The sequence below is a fragment of the Barbatula barbatula genome (genome assembly GCF_947034865.1).
Source record: "Barbatula barbatula genome assembly, chromosome: 1".
Classification (NCBI taxonomy): domain Eukaryota; kingdom Metazoa; phylum Chordata; class Actinopteri; order Cypriniformes; family Nemacheilidae; genus Barbatula; species Barbatula barbatula.
Genome location: NC_136766.1, coordinates 15,880,553 through 15,899,227, shown reverse-complemented (window position 1 = coordinate 15,899,227; position 18,675 = coordinate 15,880,553). Strand labels below are relative to the sequence as shown.

The 18,675-nt window shown below is 37.1% G+C and overlaps 3 protein-coding genes across 3 annotated transcripts; 1 reads left to right on the top strand and 2 right to left on the bottom strand.

The window, feature by feature from the left end:
* Positions 1-314: 314 nt before the first annotated feature.
* On the bottom strand, positions 315-2,547 carry LOC306900361 (high choriolytic enzyme 1-like; the record flags this gene model as incomplete). Its single annotated transcript, XM_079467256.1, has 8 exons — positions 2,321-2,547; positions 1,959-2,283; positions 1,663-1,717; positions 1,325-1,468; positions 1,042-1,159; positions 704-882; positions 546-627; positions 315-447 (listed from the first exon to the last, which is right to left on the bottom strand). Exons 2-8 carry the CDS (start codon positions 2,022-2,024, stop codon positions 315-317), a joined length of 777 nt encoding a protein of 258 aa, XP_079323382.1. The 5' UTR covers positions 2,025-2,283; positions 2,321-2,547.
* Positions 2,548-5,096: 2,549 nt separating this feature from the next.
* On the bottom strand, positions 5,097-7,369 carry LOC306900353 (high choriolytic enzyme 1-like). Its single transcript, XM_079467244.1, has 9 exons — positions 7,282-7,369; positions 7,162-7,192; positions 6,983-7,045; positions 6,752-6,904; positions 6,554-6,671; positions 6,253-6,431; positions 5,928-6,009; positions 5,716-5,837; positions 5,097-5,464 (listed from the first exon to the last, which is right to left on the bottom strand). The coding sequence occupies exons 1-9, from the start codon at positions 7,348-7,350 to the stop codon at positions 5,460-5,462; spliced, it is 822 nt and encodes a 273-aa protein (XP_079323370.1). The 5' UTR covers positions 7,351-7,369; the 3' UTR covers positions 5,097-5,459.
* Positions 7,370-12,595: 5,226 nt separating this feature from the next.
* Positions 12,596-18,300, top strand: mtch2 (mitochondrial carrier homolog 2). The gene is made up of 13 exons (XM_079458985.1): positions 12,596-12,769; positions 13,586-13,670; positions 13,910-14,016; positions 14,135-14,158; positions 14,275-14,331; positions 14,924-14,981; positions 15,069-15,120; positions 15,209-15,268; positions 16,312-16,405; positions 16,561-16,608; positions 16,707-16,774; positions 17,161-17,236; positions 17,404-18,300. Exons 1-13 carry the CDS (start codon positions 12,683-12,685, stop codon positions 17,488-17,490), a joined length of 903 nt encoding a protein of 300 aa, XP_079315111.1. The 5' UTR covers positions 12,596-12,682; the 3' UTR covers positions 17,491-18,300.
* The last annotated feature ends 375 nt before the right edge of the window (positions 18,301-18,675 follow it).

Sequence of the window (18,675 nt, the reverse complement as noted above, 5' to 3'; positions counted from 1 at the left end):
TAAAGCTTTAATAATTTTTCATTTTTGCACATTACAGGTGATAAGGACCGATGGTTCTGCCTGCGGGGCACTGAATGTTTTTCTGCTCCTCCTAAAAAAAATTAAATGTCAATTTAAAAAACATCCTAATAAAATGTACATTTTGTTCAACTATTCAAAATCCTCAGCCATCATAATGAGGATGAGGAGTTAAAAGTATCGTGATCAAATACTATATCTGTATCTACTAGTCCTCAAAGGTAAATGGGAAATAAACAAACAAACGACTTTGCAAACATGTCTTGAGAAATTGAAGAAAGAATGTCTGTTTCATGTCACTCACAACACTTATAGAGTCTGTTGATTCTGGTGATGTCATTCTGGCTCATCTGAGAACCTCCACCTAGCTGAACATTGCTGTTTGGAATAGGAACCATAGTAGGATAGCCATTCTTAGAGAAAGCAGTTCTGTAGATAAACACGACACAGACACCGTTAGAATATGAATCAGGTACACCTCACACAGAGAAACCCTATCTTTTTTATGCCAAAGTGATGTCACTCACCTCTCGTACTGCATCACAGAAGTATAGTCATAAGGAGTACCCTGGTTAAGAGTGTTGATTTTGTTGAAGTTGTACTTCATGTCTGATAAACAAACAAAACATTCACCATCGGTCCTATTCAAAAATCTAAACTTTGTGGTCTTGTATTGAACAAATACCGTCTTGGATGTTGTCCCAGATGATTTGGATGTAACTGTCACGGTCACTGCGGGTTTGCTCATGGTTGAAGCCAAGAGCATGGAGAAGCTCATGTTGGACAGTACTGTGGTAAAGGCAGCCATTACGGGCCAGAGAAACAGTCTGGGCAGAACCTTGACGACCAACGAATGAGTAGCATCTGTCAAAGTAAAACATCTTTTTCAAACATGATTATTTTGATGATTGTGATGTGAATATGGGTTTTGCTAACAGTCACACAATGCTTAACGTTGATTTTAAGTCTATGTCTGTATGTGGCGTTTTCTGTTTCCACTGCAATCGTGGTTCTGTTACATACCCACTGCGGGACTCAATGCTGATGTAGTCTCGCTCATTATTACGAGGGAAGAAACGGATGCAGGAGACGGAAGAGAAAGAGTTTAGACCACGCTGGATGATCTGTAGCTCACTTGAGGCTGAGGGGGTAAAGGACAACGTTTGCTATGGAAATATTATTTTGTTTCAGACTCACATGCTTTTGAAATGATTATAAAACTCTAGCAATCAATTCTGCCATTTGTTACTCTTTCATTCTTTTGAGACACTGAGTGGTATCATTAATCATTACATGAGTGACTTACAGTAGTGGTTGGCAATGACGTATGGAACCCAAATGTTGCCGTCGCTGTACTTGGGCCAGAGGCAATTATAGGATGTACAGGGATCAGCATTTTTCTCATTCACAGCAATGTCATCCAACAGCTTGGGCTCATCAGGCTCAGGAACTACAGAAATAAAAAATATAGTTGACTCTCAACAACTAAACACATGCATGCGCCCCAGGTCAGAAAATAAAATGTATGTTGTTGTTATTTTATTATTGTTTAAATTGTTAATTGCAGAAAACTATATATTTAGCACTCATGAAGCATAATCAGAGGTATAAAAAGCAATTTGTAGGGTTTGTGTGTATACGTACCAATGCCTCGGTTGGCTCTATGCAACAGTTCAGACACAGAGAGCTCAGCAAGATCCTCCTCTATAACTATAATAAAACACACCAGAACATTTAATCAATGGATTCCATCAAAATCATAGCTAAGTTTGAATCTGAACAGTATTAAATATGGAAGTATTTGACTTACCAGGCTACATTTGAGGTTTGCCAGAACACCACAGATTAAACAGAAATGAAAATATATATATATATATAAAACAGGCAGCAACATTTTTATTTTTACATTTATAAATGTATCAGCATGTGCAGTCTCATACCTTTCCTTCAACAGCAAAAGCCAGCAGCATGGCCAACAGGCCAAAAGTCACTTTGGTCATAAACATGGCAGGCAAAGACTGCACACAGAAGCGCAGTGAAACAGTTTAATTCAAAATGATTTACGCATTAAACTACAAGATTATTGGATGACTAGATATCAGGTTAGTTTTCTTATTTAATTTTGTGATCTTTATCGATTAAGTGGAGGCTTTGTTTTTTCCTGTTTCTGCACTGTATATATTGTCATGTGCATTATTTTCTAAACTTATGTGTAAAAAATCTAAAGCAATAGGCAGCATTTAATAATCCAACAGAAAGCCAAAACTAATGTTAAAATATCAACCAAACATCCAAAATATACATCATTTGAATAATATTGATGGCATTAGACAAATCTAATGTTGACATATGTTTCTCAAAAACACTATAAAAACCTGCTAAGATAATTTAAAAGGAAATCTACATCATGATTAAACTTATAGATCCTTCATCACACGCAGCTAAACTTCGGACAATTTAATCAAATATTACATCAGACATCAAGGGGGAAACACATTAGTTCTCTTACCTTAGATTTCCAAAGCCAGTGCAGTCCTGCAGCCACGGGACACTTTTATACCCTGACATGGGTTTGTGTTACTACGGCATTTACGTTTGTGAGCAACAGAACTTGCTGACATAAACAAAAAATGTTACAGGGACAATATATGATTTGTATGTGAGATTTGTGAAACCTTGGTGTGAACAGGTGGGAAATTCCCTCACATGTCAGACACAATATCTTTAGACTGATGAGAGGAGATACTAAGAATAACATAAATTCTATATACAAATGTGTAATAAGATGTTTTTACTTTAAATTTTAAAATGTTGTAAATCACCTCTGGGGGACAGCATGGATAAATCCTAGCTGCCACAGGCTATGAATTTCTTCATTGTAAACAACAGGGTGACTTTTTATTATTAACTGATATTTTTAATTAATTTACATTTTAAATCACACCAGGTCTTATTTGAATGCAATTATATTACAGCTAATCACATGAAAGTATTTGGGTCACAATGACTTTAACGTCTTCTTTATCACTTCCCTGTGTTAAAACAACACAGAAGACACAAAGTCACTGGTCCTGGAAAAAATATCTAGTAAGGATACAAAATAAAACCTGACCCTTGAATTTCTTTTATCTTTGTAGCCTTCGTAGAAATATGATAAACCCTATAAGGGTTTTTTGAGTTCAGTCTGTAATCTTGTTCTCGGTTAACAGGTGTTTATTTCCCTGTCACAGTATGGTGCCTTCACAGGATGAAAAAATCAGTAACAGGACTTTTTTATGTATCTTAAATGTTCTAAAGTTACATTTCTAACCAACATTAGATATTTGCAGCTAGAAATAGTAAAAACAGGTACCTTCAAACTATAGGGTGTCACAATATACTGTATTGACGACAATCATCAGCATATTAAAAAACAAGATTATCGATATTGTGTTAATTGTACCAATATCGTAATATCATAAACTATTCAGCGTCCATTCAAAATGTTGCCTTCAACTCTCTCACTCTGCCTAAATACATTTGTATTGTGACCAAATAACAGACAAAACACTAAATAAACAGAATGGATGATTAAATTCACTGATGGCATCAGCTTGTAATACATATTGTGATAATTTGTCTTCTTATTGTTTGTCCACCATAACCGTGCAGTGAAAATATTCTCGGTTACGTATGTAACCTCCGTTCCATGATGGAGAGAACGAGACGTTGTGTCGACAGAATGGGGTTTGACTTGAGAACCTATCATCTCTGAAACTTGAAAAGGCCAATGAGGTTCTCTTGACGTTGTGTCGACAGAATGGGGTTCCTATGAAAACGCTGCAGCGCTGTGCCACATCACAACTCTAGCGGAGCGACACTGACTGGCCTGGGTGTGTCCGACGTAAGCGCTAGCACGAAATTATACAGACCTGACACTGCCTGCCCGTTGCACACAGCACCCCAACCCTGAAGGGAAACGTGTGTCGTTACCACGATATGCCTCGAGACCTGCCCAAGAGGGACCCCTGTCCGTAGAAAGGTCATCGAAGACCAGGGGGTTAGGGTGCGTCGGCAGAAAGATGTGATGGCAACACGCCTGCGATGTGCCATGCTCTCCAGGGAACTCGGCATCAACCCGAGGGGGACCAGTTTCAGGGAGAGCGCTGGCTGCTGCGTAAAGAGCTTCAGGCAGCTCAGCACTGACTGAGCACGCTCTGTGGTAACAGCCCACATTGCGAGATGGGGGCATCGAGAAAGCGAACTTTCTCTGCATCCCACATTTGTGCAAGGTTAAGCCAGAGGTACCTCTCCTGGACCACTAAAATGGACAGAGGTCAGTGGTGGTGGGGAGTTCCTGCATAAGCCCTGGGTCGGTCCTTCCCTTGTGCAACTCCTTCAACGCTTTGCCTAGGCCAACCTGGAGGATGGCCATAGCTTACTGAGCCGAGGCAGTTTCCGAATGCGTGTCTGAGGAGCAAGACGGGGTAGGACCGCCTCTTGAGGAACGGTCAGACGAACGAGATGGGGTGTGAACGGTCCGCGAAGGGGGGGTTGACGGATTGAGGCTCACGGTAATCCCCATATCACCCTCGTTGCTCGCCGTAGTGGACGGCAGGGCCTGCACCACTGCTGTCATGGAACAGGAAGCAAGGGAGGTGGTAGCTGATTCCCGAAAGCACACAGCCACTCATGACCGCATCGTCTGGATCGCCATTCGGATCCGAGGAACAAAAGGTAAATGAATGTACCCTGTCGACATAATGGCGAGAGACAGACTGAAATGGAACTGATATTGTGAATGGCCTTATTTAAAACATTTTAAACATGACATTAGATATCATATGTTATCCTTGAGGGCAATTCATTTCTTATTTTGCATGATCTATTAATTCTTAAGGCAGACACGTCTGTTGTCAAATGTGTAGATCAAGAGAAAGAGTCCTTGTTGAGCAGTTTTAGTGAAACTTTCTTTCTTTATGTTTTTGTCTTTAGGCCCCCAGTGAGCAAAACCATGGTGACAGTGGCCAAAACTAAAATATGGATTTTGAAATAGTGTTTTTGCATTTCTCAGGTACTGTCAATGCTATCATTACAGAATGGTGTGTGTTTCAAGTTTTTAATTCCTTGTAGGTTTATTGGTACAATATAATGTGACAAACATGCTATGTTTTGCAAAGCAAGACAAAAACACGTCAATGTTTATTACTTATTTATTTGTGCATTAGCTTTTACACGCTTTGATTTTTTAAAACCTTTGTCAAAAGTTTGTTGAAAATCATGACGCATTATCTTTACAGTTGATGCATAAAGACAGATGACAGATTTTGATGAAAATATAGCAAGTGACATCAATTTGACATTGGAAATAATAATAAAAGGAAAGCTTGGAAGAATGCTTGAAAAACGAGGATTAACTGGGTCTTCAGACATGCTCTTCATGCATCTCAGCATCACTTTGTTTAACCTATCAAAAATAAAAAGAGCAAGACATGACTGGAAAGACAAGATCATAAGTTAGAAATTATAATAAAAAACTAAAACCCCTGCTAAAAAGACCAGCATATAGAAATGTTTGTGAACTGATGTGTCCACAACGCTTCACTAAGGTTTTACAGTGGTTCACCAGTCTCTCAAGTTTTGGATAGCAGTGATTTAGCATGTAAACCCAAGTGCCCAAATGCATTTTTTCACATGAAAAGAACACGTTTTACATACTGCAGTAAAGACTGTTAATACGCTGGATGTCATTGGGGCTCATTTCTCTAGCTTCACCAATCGCAACATTTTGGTTTGGAATGGGAATGATGGTTGGCTGACGGTTCACGGAGAAAGCGTCCCTGAAACACAATAAAAAATACACAGTTGCTGATTGTGTTTTCGTGTGTGTGTGTCTTAAAAATGTTGGTCTGGACTACACCAAAACTTGCCTTGGATAGTGCATCACAGAATTGTAGTCATAGGGAGTACCCAGATTATTGGTATCTTTTATTTGGAAATTGTGCTCCATTCCTGTTACAGCATATAAAAAAGATTATTTAATATGTAATTGTAAAAATTAAACTGGAATAAAATTGTGCATATTACATGAGACAACTGTGGTTATATTAAAATTATGAAAAAAGTATGTGTTATTATTGTAATATTTACATTTGGATTTTTTCACTAAACTTACCCACAAAAATCCAGTCTAGTTTACAACGTTGCAAAGCAAATCTAAAGAAAATTCTAAAAGGAAATGTAAGAAAGGTGTACCGGGGTAGACGTTTTCAATAAGAATTCGAACATGTCCGTCACGGTCACTACGATTCTGCTCGTGATGGAACCCGAGGGCGTGAATCAGCTCGTGTTGAACAATACTGTGATAAACACATCCACCGCGGTCCAGAGACACAACCTGCCCTCCGTTTTGGCGTCCAATATATGAATAGCAGCTGTAGACCACACATAGAGGTTCTTACTTTAATGTGACTCTTATGCACAAATTCACATTATGCACAGAATAGAGAGCAAAAAACATTAGCATACAGAAGATATTTGTGCATAAGACATTTACCCCGAGTCTGACTTTATGTCAAGAAAGTTCCTCTGTCCATTGTGACGAGTGAATCGAATGCAGGTTGATTTATGAAAAGATTTCAGGCCTCTTTTAATCACTGCTTGTTCTTGGGGAGCTGTGAATGAAGTAGAATGTTGAATGAAATATGTACTGTCAAAAAGTAAGATCAAAAGTAAAGTAAGAGTTGTCAATTACAGTACTGGTTGGAGATGGTATAGGGCACATAGACTTTTCCATTTCTGCTTCTGTCCCATTTACACCCTCGAGCTGTGCATGGATCTGCATTCTGTAACCCTGTTGCTACAGCGATGTCTCCAAACATGATCAAAGGATCGTCCAATCCCTGTCCTGTGTTATATAATGCTGTTATTCACTCTGTTATTCAATTTGTCGATTCATGGGAATATCATTTTTGTATGGAATTACCAGCATTTTTGTTGGCATCAAGAATTGCTGACACTGGAACGTTATCTTGATCAGGGCTCTCATCTAACATGTGTTAAGTCAGTGAATCATAGAGAAAACACAAAAAAACACAATTTTAAATATAAAACTTTCACCAGTAGTCGCTGTGATTACAAATAAACTTAATGCGGGCATCTTACCAGTCACTTCAGAGGTCCTTCTGAAGAAATTCTGTTTAAGGATAATAAACACATGTAGATTAGAAACCTCTGATTGAAATAAAAAGCATTTAATTTCTTTTATTTCTGATGTGCTCTTACCGCAACAGAATGACTCTGAGCTGGAACAAAGCTCAGCACAAGAGAGATGCAGACTACTAGCAGATACATGATGAAAGCTTCCCAAAGAGCTGTGCTGAGTTAAACAGAGCTGAGGTTTATATAGTTTTCTTAAAGCAGTTAACTTCCCTTTTAGTAAACCGACCTTCACGATTTCACAGATATACAAATGAATGAATGAATTAACAATTCTTGTTGCAGAAAAAAGAAGACAGACTTTAAAAGTTACAGTAGCAGCCAAAAGTAATTTCCATACGGCATATTTGTGCAAAAAAAGATGGAATTGTTAAAAAAGCCAGTACACTGAACATTTCAGCTATTTATTTTTATTTAAAATTACTTGGCAGAAAGGTAGATCATGGAATATGAGTTTAACTCAAATTTGCAACAAACCAATACACAGAGAAGTGAAAATCACACAAATAATAGTATGTTGACTACAATTCAGTTATTATTTTGTGGTTCTTCTTACGTAGCAATATTTTGTAGCCTAACAAAAGTAAAAAGTAAACTGAATAAAGTTTTTTTACTTGAAGTAAATTGATTATTTTGTACCTACTCAATAGGATAGTCCTCAACATGTTGCTAACAAATATATACTAAATGGTTGTCAAAATATGTTTGGTTGTCAAAATATTTTCACGTAGCATGCTGTCAAAACTTTTTTGGTTTTAATTTTTAAAGGATTACTGTTTACTGGCTTAATTATTGCAGGATTGGGCTGTTGTTGTTGCCATAGTAAGTTAGACTGGCCGTTGTATTTAGAGTTTATTTTTTTAATGATGTTTGCTTATTGAGAATTGTGTGCTCAACACACACTGCTTCAATGTTTCTTGACCCATGTTTTGGTCTCTCTGTTTGAAACACATTTTTTTATATAAAAAATGAAATAAAAGCTTTAGTTTCTTGAAGCTATATGTTTCTGCAGCTTAACTGAGCATCCCATTAACATTGCAAAAGTCTGTAGGTTTTATTCCCAGAAAACATATTGAGGGCTGAAATGGAGATACCGGATGAAAGCCCTCGATGAGCTCTGTAAAATGACAAGTGAAATCTTAATAAATTTGGAGTTATACTGCGGCAGTTGGTGCAGAAAGGGCATAACTGCATTTTGGAAAAAAATGCATTTTATGAAACCATAATGAAACGATGCCAAAAAGGCGCATGTTACATTTTTTATTTAAAAAAATATTGTTGTTTTCTTACGAACTGAAATGTTTATACTGTTCAATAAGAATACTGTCAAGATTGAAATCAATACACAAAGTCAGATCAAACTATAATATTTTTTTATTCTGGCTCTCCTGTAAAGTTGATGAAATGTCACTCAGCCCCTCTGGTTCCTACCCCATAAATATGTATACATAGAATCCACAGTAAGTTGCTGGTTTGTTATTAAAAAAATAATAAAGAACACGATTGTCAATTTTCAACAACAAAGCCAACAAAGTCAGACATCACTTTTGGTCAATATTGCATTTGTGTTTGTTGTGAAATAAATAGAAGATTCTCAAGAACTGCAAACTCTGAAGCGGAACAAAAGCTAACCGCCTAAACCAACATGGGTTTAACAGGGAGGAAGCTGCCAGGTCTCTGGTTTACAGTTAACCCGATACTGAGTCATACTATTAGCAATAACTTCAAAAGAGGATGTCAAAAGATTTCAAAAACTTCAAACAGGCTGTTGTCACTGTATACCGTGGCTACAGTCATTTCTGGCTAATCATTGAAGAATCTATATCACACAGCAGCTGTAAAATAAATACTTTTAAATGTTATATGTTTTTACACATAATTTTACAATCCCTTTGTCACCAATTTCACCAAATCTTCTTTTTGTTCATTGGCTCCCAGTTGATTGTCTCCAGGTGTGTTTTGTTACCCCTTTAAAAGTTTGTGCATTTAAACCCATTTGTTTCTCGTGTTAGTGGTCTAGTAGTGTTGTATTGTACGGATGGGTTTTTTGTGTATATTTAACCTAACCCAACCTAACCTTCCCACTTCACACAATTATGTCAAATATGAAAACGTGGTCTGTAAAAGTGGTACACAGGACCATAGAAATCAAATAAATCTGACAAAAGGGTAAGAAAAATAATCTTGAATTGAGTGACTAAGAAAAAGGTTTAATTCAAGATTATTTTTCTTACCCCATTGGCAGATTTATTTGATTGTTTAAAGCACAAATTCACTGAAATTTCATATTTCTTTACTAAAAAAAAGACTTATTTTCTTAGGTCCGTTTCCTCATTAAGAAAATACTCCTTGATTCAAGAATTTTTGGACTTTTTTTCTGGAAAAAAAATAATACGTAATAAAGTCATTTCTGCGTGGTCATTGATGTGTGGTCATTGATGTCAATTGATCTAGTTATCTAGTTAACTTTCATGATGCCTTCATTTCATAATAGAATATGCCTTAAAAACCATGGAACAGTTACTTGAGTAGTTGTATCAATTGATAGTTCAATAGTAATGAAATGAATACATAGTCATCTCAAATTGTGTGATTTGCATTTTGAAATTGTGATACTTTGATGTTACGTTGTTTCAATTTAAACAGGTGATTTTGGTTCAATGAACAAATGATCTTTGGTGTGTCATGTTCATTTTATCCAAGCATTTGGAAGAGGTGTTAAGAGTTCTGAAAAATGCATTTTGAACACAGGTTAATAATTATGTGTCTAGAGTTTTGAAAAATGGCATGAAGGTTCTGATATTAGTGAAAAATATTTGTAAAAAAACTGTAAACAAATGCCTTCATATCAAAAAGTTTTTAGGATCATGTGACCCCAAGTCACCCTAAACCATTAAATGATATAGGCTATAACTGCAACTAGATTTAGCATCTGCAGTGAAGTATAGTTTAAGATGTTTAACTATACTTAAACTATACTAAGGCCACCCAACCGCAAAGGTTTTGAAAACTGAACACGTGTTATTGCACACAGCAATAGCATGAATTTCCATTTTCCTTTACATCACATAGGCTGTTGCGCAAACATGTTATGTGTTTAAATATTCACACTGTTGAGGTTTTCTTTTGACTTCTATTCAAAGTCAGACCAGTGTGCATACCAGTTCAGTGTTTTTTCAGGGATAAGATAAATGTGTGCATATTGTAAATACATGTATTGGTTATCAAGTGAATTATTCATTAAATACCTTTATAGTGCTTTGAAAGTCTGTTTATAGGTTGTGGTACGTCTATAAAAACTGAACACTTAATTGCAAATAAATTATTATTATTATTATTCAACTAAATTTTGGAAGGGCACTATATGCAGGTGATGGAACGGTATGTAAAAGAGTTAGGAATTTAAAGAATGTAGTTAAAGGAATGCAGGCAATAAAATTGGAAGATTGAGAGAATGTAGGTATCTTGGACTAATATTTGATGAAAAATGTAATTGAAAGTCACATATTAGGAAAATTGAAAATAAATGTAAGGGAGTACTTAATTGTATGACTTCAATAAGTATGATTGGGGAGCAAATAAAATTTAATTGTTACAGATATATCAAGCTTTGGTACGATCTACCATAGATTAAAGATGTGTAGTGTATGGAGATGGGTGCAAATCAGAACTGAAGAAATTGGAGAACATACAATCTAGAGCACCAAGAATCTGATGTGGAGCAATAAAATCAACCCCTCTAGATGCCATTAGAGTTGAAATGGGGGAAATGCCATTCGATTTGAGATGGAAGAAGCTGATGTATTGGGTTAATTTGCAGGCGAGTGATGTCAAGCACTACACAGTTTTAAAGGATAGCTGGGAATATAAAAAAGAGGAAACAGCTTTGGATGGATATATAAAAAATGGGTCAAGGATTGAGGTTTAGAGAACGAAAACATCTGCCCCAATTTGCCATCAGATGGTGTCTCAGTATGGAACTTTCCAGAATCTTTTGTTGAAATGACATTAGAGGAGAAGGTTGCAGTAACAGTAATGAAATTTGTGTTTTTTTGTGGGGGGAAATGTTCTCTTTCACACAGGTATACACAGATGGATCTAAGAGATGCTGATAAGTTAGCAAAGAAGGCATTACAGAAAGAGTTTGTGGATATCAAGGTATATCTTGGGAGAAGATAAGCTAAAACAGTAATTAAAAGGGAGTTAATAGGTACATGGCAGGAAAGGTGGGGTAATAGCAGTAAAGGGAGATGGTTTTATAATTTTGGAAAAACTTAGGAAAAAGGCAATGTTATGGTAGATGTAGGAAGGAAGAAGTAATGATTTCCAGGACATACAGGTTTCAATTCTACACTTGCATGAGTAGAGAAGCATGAAAATGGTATGTGTGAAGAGTGTAAAGTGTAAGAAACATTGGAACATGTATTGTTTTAATGTAATGGGTAGAAGCATGAAATAGTCTTCTTAGTAATGTTAAAGATAGACAGTTGAGTGGTATGGCCATTTTAGGATTGAGTGATTATCGGATATATAGAGCTCTGTTAACCTTTTTAAAAAGTACAGGATTAGAGGATATAGTGCTTGGAGAACGGGATGCTTCTTTTCATAGGTTGAGTAGCCTAGTGTGGAAGATGGAGGAGCTGGAGATGCAGCACCATCTGAAACACGGGCTATGATCTTCTTGGGTGAGGGGGGCATCACGTCTCCAAATAAAATTACAATAACAGAACAATACAGATTCATCACCCAAGATATACAGTAGGTGGTGGTAATAGTCCAACGGAGTGGTCGGACATAAAACTGGATGAAAAAGTAGAAGGTGGGTCACATGTATTTGCTCAGTGTGATTTTACAAGGGATTTTTGGAAATAAAAGTCTTGACTTATTTTTTCTGCTTACAACAAACTTGTTGTTTTTGTTCTGGGAGACAGGGTCAAAGGAAACGGATGAGATTTTAAAACTCTTGTGTATTTCACCTTCATAAATGTAAAGTTATTTGTTATTTTCATGCTGATTTTTAAATGTTCTATGATTCTCTATCTTCTTCACTTAACAGGAAAGCTATGAAACCTTCACTTCTATTGAAAGAAATTGTGATATCCTTATGGGGATTCTTACATTTATGCATTTGGCAGAAGCTTTTAACCAAAGCGGCTTACATTGCATTATCCTATACATTCTTACTTGTTGTTTCTTGTATGTGACTCTTTCATTCACCCTATTTATTAATGTTTTTGTTAAGTATTATTAAGTTCGATATATCATTTCATCTTGTATACATGTTATGTATCCCCTGTATTTCTTTGTTCAATAAACCAGCATAAAAAAAGTCATGAGCGGTAAGTCATGATAAAATGGCGCCCTCTTCCGGACAATAAAAGAAAACACCCTGTCACGTGATCAGGGTGGACGAGTAACCCTCATCACGTGACTCTCCTGCTCGTTGAGGGAGACATTTCGGATCACAATGGCGGATACATGTGGCCAAATATTTCTCGGGTCTGGGCTAACTGTCCTTTCCCACCCTCTTATGTACATCAAGGTTTTAGTTCAGGTAAGATTCACACAACGTACATTAAAATGGCAGCCGTACCCAGTTTACTCCTGCACATGCGCTGCTAAAGAGTCATTCACTTGCAGTTCCGATAGCATGTCAACGTTAGCCCTTTCTTTAAATAAAGATTAAGAGTATTACGACTGTTTAATTCACGTGACAACATTTCCTTTAGAAGTAGGAGCATCTTTTTAACAAGACGTGTATTTGACGAGATAAAGAAATGTGTTGGTGTACTGTTGGTAACCTGCTTTTAAGATTCGCTAGCTGTAGCAGGGTTATTGACTGCTGTCTGTCTTTAGTGTGTGAGTAATTGGTCTCTCAGGATTGTTTTTTTAATTGTAAATCGGTAATTATGAAACTGGAAGCTCGTATTATCCTCACGCGTCCTGATATTTCCCACGTCAAACACAGAGAGCAGCCACGTTGTGGTAAAGCAGGTCTGTCCTTCGGGCCACTGGTTAAGGTTAACGTGCTGTAGTGGGTTATTGGGATTTTGTTAATCTGTGTCTTGCATTGTGCACTGTACTGTGATCTGATAACAATATGGTCTAGTTGGCAAACACAGATGCCAGCACGATGTTTTGTGTAAAAGTGAAAGGGAATTTGATTGATTCTGCAAGACAGACTTTCATTTCCGTATATTAAATGATTTTACTCAAGGATTTACATTGTTTGCTTCTAACTTCACACAGCGTTTTTTCACAGTGTAGTCATTTTTAAAAAGCATTGTATAAATAGGGCAAACTCTTGTTTCTTCATGCCTTATTTATCTTTCAGTTATTAACACAGTCTTGTTTTTTTTGGCATATGTAGGTTGGACATGAACCCCTCCCTCCTTCTCCAGGCAGGAATTTATTTGGCCGTCAGGTGTATCAGCTTCCGGGGCTTTTTGCATATGGTAAGATTTTCAAGTTTGTGTAACTATCTTCTCGATTACATTTTACATTGTTGGAGGAAACTTATCCAAAGTGACCAGTGTTTATGTTCAGTGGGGAGCAAATGTATGACCTTTGCACAGTGTCTTACCAGTTGAGCTACAGGAATACATTAATGTTGTTTGTTTGATTCTGGGTATTGTTTTAGATAGAGTTCTGGAAAGTGTAGGAAGTTCATTACAAATGTATTTGTCTCTTATAGCCAAACACATCATAAAGATTGATGGGAAATCAGGCCTGTTTAAGGGTCTCGCTCCAAGGCTTTGTGCTGGGACAATTGGAACTATTGTCCACAGTAAAGTTTTGCAGGTATGATTTGCTCATAGGCAATAATGACAGTGGAGGGTCTCTGGCTGTTGCCATGGGATTTCTGTGGGGTTATTTATACTCTGTTTTATCTGGCTTTAACCTTTATTTGTACCCACAGAAATGTCAGGAGAGAAAAATTCAGGTGAGAACATGAATACTATGAATAAATTACATATTGAGCTTATTTTATTGGTATGGTTGTGAAAAGAAACTGTACAAGATTGTTTAAGATGATCTCACACCTCTGTACTCTTGCAGGTACTGGGAAGTAGTCAGAAAGCAGAGGAGGGTTCTCTGCAACATGTAGTAAATGAGGTGAGACTGGCTTTTATACCACTTTACCAAAACCCTGATTACAACTAATACCTATTCCAGTGTTTCTCAAAGTGTGAGGTGGGCCCCACTGATGGGGAATAAAAACATGACAAGTGGGGCGCGATAGATGGGTGGACATTTTGTCATCTCACTTATTTACTTTATTATTGACCATACACTCAAAACTTAAAACAACATCAGATTGCAAAGAAAAAACTGGAGATTCGGCACCCGCAGAGAAAACCAAGACGGCCTTATTACATTTAGTCTTTTTTTAGCAGATGCTTTTTTTTTATCTAAAGCGTTTACCATTTTGTTTTTGGCTATTTGGGACAGGTGGGGCTCGCACCCCTTCTTAACCTCCAAAGTGGGGAATGGCAGGAAAAGTTTGAGAAACACTGACCTATTCTGTAAGAGCTTTAGGTTTCTGAGTGTGTTATTTGTCACAGTATCATAACAGTGCAATGTTTCCGATTTGTGAAAAGGAGTTCAAAAGATGCATTGTCTTATTTAAAAAATGTGGCATTTTGCAGATCATATTGCAGTTCTCTTTATGATGTTTTTAATCTTCCGTCTCGATTTATCTTCTCAGACAACTAAAGAAATGATTGCACGCTCATGTGCCACAATTGTCACACACCCTTTTCATGGTAAATGCAATAAATATGCATTTCTTGATTATGACTTGAATCACTTTTAACACTGTAAACTAACTGTCAGTAACATTTTTATTTCAGTGATCACACTGAGATGCATGGTCCAGTTCATTGGTAGAGAAGCCAAATACAGGTTCGTCCGTCTTTCCTGATTTTCTTTTGTGGTATCTTTGTATTGTGCTTTTGAGTTACATCTCTTTTTGTTGTCTTATTTCTTGCAGTGGTGTCTTTGACTCCATTATTACAATCTACAGAGAAGAAGGGATCCTGGGTTTTTTTGCGTAAGTGCTTAATACAAAACATTGAAAACAGGTGACATGGAGCTGTGCATTCTAGATCACCTGGCAACACAAACCTAAGCAGAAATTTCCTTTCATTCTTTTTTTTTTATTGTACATTCTAGGGATGCACCGATATACCAAGCTCATGTACTCGTAAAAATTCCCTGATACCAAAGACCGATACCTCATGTGACGTAATTGACAGAATGTTCCAGTGCACACAGAGACACCTGCCGTAGCAGACACAATGTCATTGAGTGTTCACACCTAAATCGTGCTATTCGTGTGTAGTTGGACGCTTGAACATTTTGAGTTTACTCGCTTCATTCGAGAGTGAAATTTGCGTCATGGGAGGGGCTTCTGGCAGGCGGCTCCAGTCTTGTTGCGAAATGGCGGACATGGATTTTGTTGAGCAGGTAGCTGCGCATTATGTGCTATGGAAGGCTGAAGATAAACGTAGACTCGTTCGGCGCCGTGTCTGGGTCCATCAGCTCGCTATGTCATAATCACGTCCCTACTAGAGCAAGCTCCTGATTGGTTAACATGGTGCAAATTTTCGCCAAAGTTCAGATTTTTCAACTTGCGTGAATAACGCGAACGCTCAATTCGCACCGCCTCATTCGCGTGAATCGCACCGCAAGTAGGTCTATCGCGTCTTTGCATTGACTTAACATGTAAATCACTCTCTCGCTTCATTCGCACTTAGCAGTGTGGAAATATTTCAAAATCAATGATGACGACCCACGTTTGGCAATCTGCATGCTTATATCCCTGGTTTTGCCCTTTGGAGGTTATTGGACACTGTGAATTTTGGGCTTTGAAAATTTTTGATAAGCACATAAGATTGATTTATTTTTTCATAATATGAGTTGAAGTTGTTAAAAATAAAGATGCTGATATGTTCATTAGTCCCATTGTGTTGTTGTTAGAAAATTGCCACAAACAAAAAAAAACTATACAACAGGCTTTGTTTCAGAATGTATCTTGTGTGTGACAGTGTCTAAACTGTAAATAACTGATCCTAAATTCTTGATGATCCAAAGTGGCCTCATTCCTCGTCTGCTGGGTGACGTTCTTTCCCTGTGGATTTGCAACATGCTTGCTCACCTCATCAACACATATGCTATAGATGACTTGGTATGTAGACACACAAAAATGTAGTTAATGGATAACATTTATTTTAGATTTGCATAAAATGTAATTTTGCTCTGTGATGTTTACTCTTCCTAACGTGCTTTGGTGTATATGTATTTAGGTTTTTACGTTGCATTTTGTGCATTCCTGTCTTTCAGACAAGTCATACAGGAGAAATAAAGAACTGCTCACAGGCTGTGACTGGGGTACTTCTCAAAATAATTCTGGGTGTTTACCCACAAACAGAAATTATCATCTGATCCTCTGTAATGCTATGTTGATGTAATTCCTTTGTCTTATGCAGTTTTTTGCCAGTATGTTGACATATCCCTTTGTGTTGGTGTCCAACCTGATGGCTGTAAATAACTGTGGGTAAGGGATCTTGTTTGTCTATACTACAAACATTTTTCAATACCATTTAAAGGAGATTTTCTTCAGCCAATAGAATAATTTAACTTAATAACTTTTCTTCAAATATTCAGTATATGTATTTGTAAAATAAGGTTTTGTCATTTTTTTATTTGCTATAGTTAGCTTTTATTCTCTCCTCAATCTTTCATTGCTTGGGCAGACAAGAAGACCTCTATTCAAGCGTACATTTTTGCTTGACCATGTTTGACCCAACTAGGCAGTTAAAACAAACTATTTCTATTTTGTGGCACAAATATCACACATTTGCCACTTAAGAGATGGTGTTGTGAACATAACCGTAAGAGTAAAATCACTTGTGTATAAAGTGTTCTCTTGGTCTGACCCAGGCTGGCCGGAGGTCAACTACCCTATGCTGCCGTTTATCCCAATTGGCTCCACTGCTGGAGTCACCTAAGCCGAGAGGTGAGCACATTTAATTGATCAGTAGAGCTGCATCTAAATGACCTTATCAGTTGACTGCCATGCTGAGCACAGTTTGTATATGGTCAGCCCACGATTTCTCCAAAAAAAAAACATTGTGAAGAAATGTAACTGTCATGAAATATAAATCTGGTTCTTGTGTGTTGCAGGCCAATATGAGCAGAGGCAACAGTCTGTTCTTCAGAAAGATGCCTGCAGGGAAGATGTATTCCATCGATCAGAAGAGATTTCTCTGAATGGGAAACCAACAGCATAGTGATTAATAATGATAATTTAATTGAGCTGGCCCATGATGTTGGACTCCTAATCCATTGTATGCACTTGTTTACGATTACAGACTTTTGTTTTTGATAATCAACGTCCAGGATTATTACTGTTCATTTTGTCAGTACATGATTTTCACTACATTGTGGTTCCTTTGATTTAAAAACATAAAGAGCTTTATTTTAATACCCAGTGATTTCTATTCATGCCCTATATATGCCCTAAAAATACCCCTGTTGAATTGTATAAGTGAAGCAGCTGAGGGTTTCCCCGTCTGTGCCTGAGTTCAGTACAGGCCTCCTACACACACTTCTGTTTCTTTGTTTCCATTGATCCCAGTCATGATGCTCGACAGTAAAACAGTCATTATACACCTGTTGTTGTTTTAACTGTCTGATGTAATGACTAATTCGCTGACAGAGAAATAAGAAATTCTAAACTCAATTAACAATAGACATGACAGTGAAGTGAATTAAACAGATACATTCTCGCCCATTTGGAATCTTGGTCTATTTATTAGTGCTTATGTGAGATAGTGGTTATGCGACACTGAGTGGCTGACTTCTCTTTCTGTGCATTCTTTGTTGTTGTATGTTTTGCATAGCTTTGCCAAGTTTGCCCCCGCCCAAGTACATGAGAAAAGAGCCTCTGGTGTTATAACAGGCTGAGGAGAGGAGTTTGGCTTCTACTCACTGTCTGGGCTCCTGCTCCCATTAAAGAGCAGAAGAAGTTGAGTTTATGTTAATATTCTGACTGACCCAAATAAATCTGAGAATGCCTTTTTTTGTGGTTTACCTGTCCATTATTCGCCAAGGGACAATATGCATATGTACAAAGCATTTTAGTAATCTGCACTTTCAGCATGCTAGTAAAAAGTTTTGTGACTCAGAATTTATCATCTGAACATAGTGACTATTAAAATCCCAATAGAATGTCGTTGGGGTTCAATGTCCATATCAATGGAAAAAAATAGATGTTGAATGTTTTGACCAAATAAATGGTAAAACAAAGCTACAGTTAAAACAATTATTTGCTTCACAGTTCACAATATAAAAAAGTCAAAAATTATATTAAGTGTACCCTAGATCTATTCCAAAAACAATTATCCTTTTTAAAATAGATACAAAATGACAAATGTCCGGTGTGAGAAAAAACAT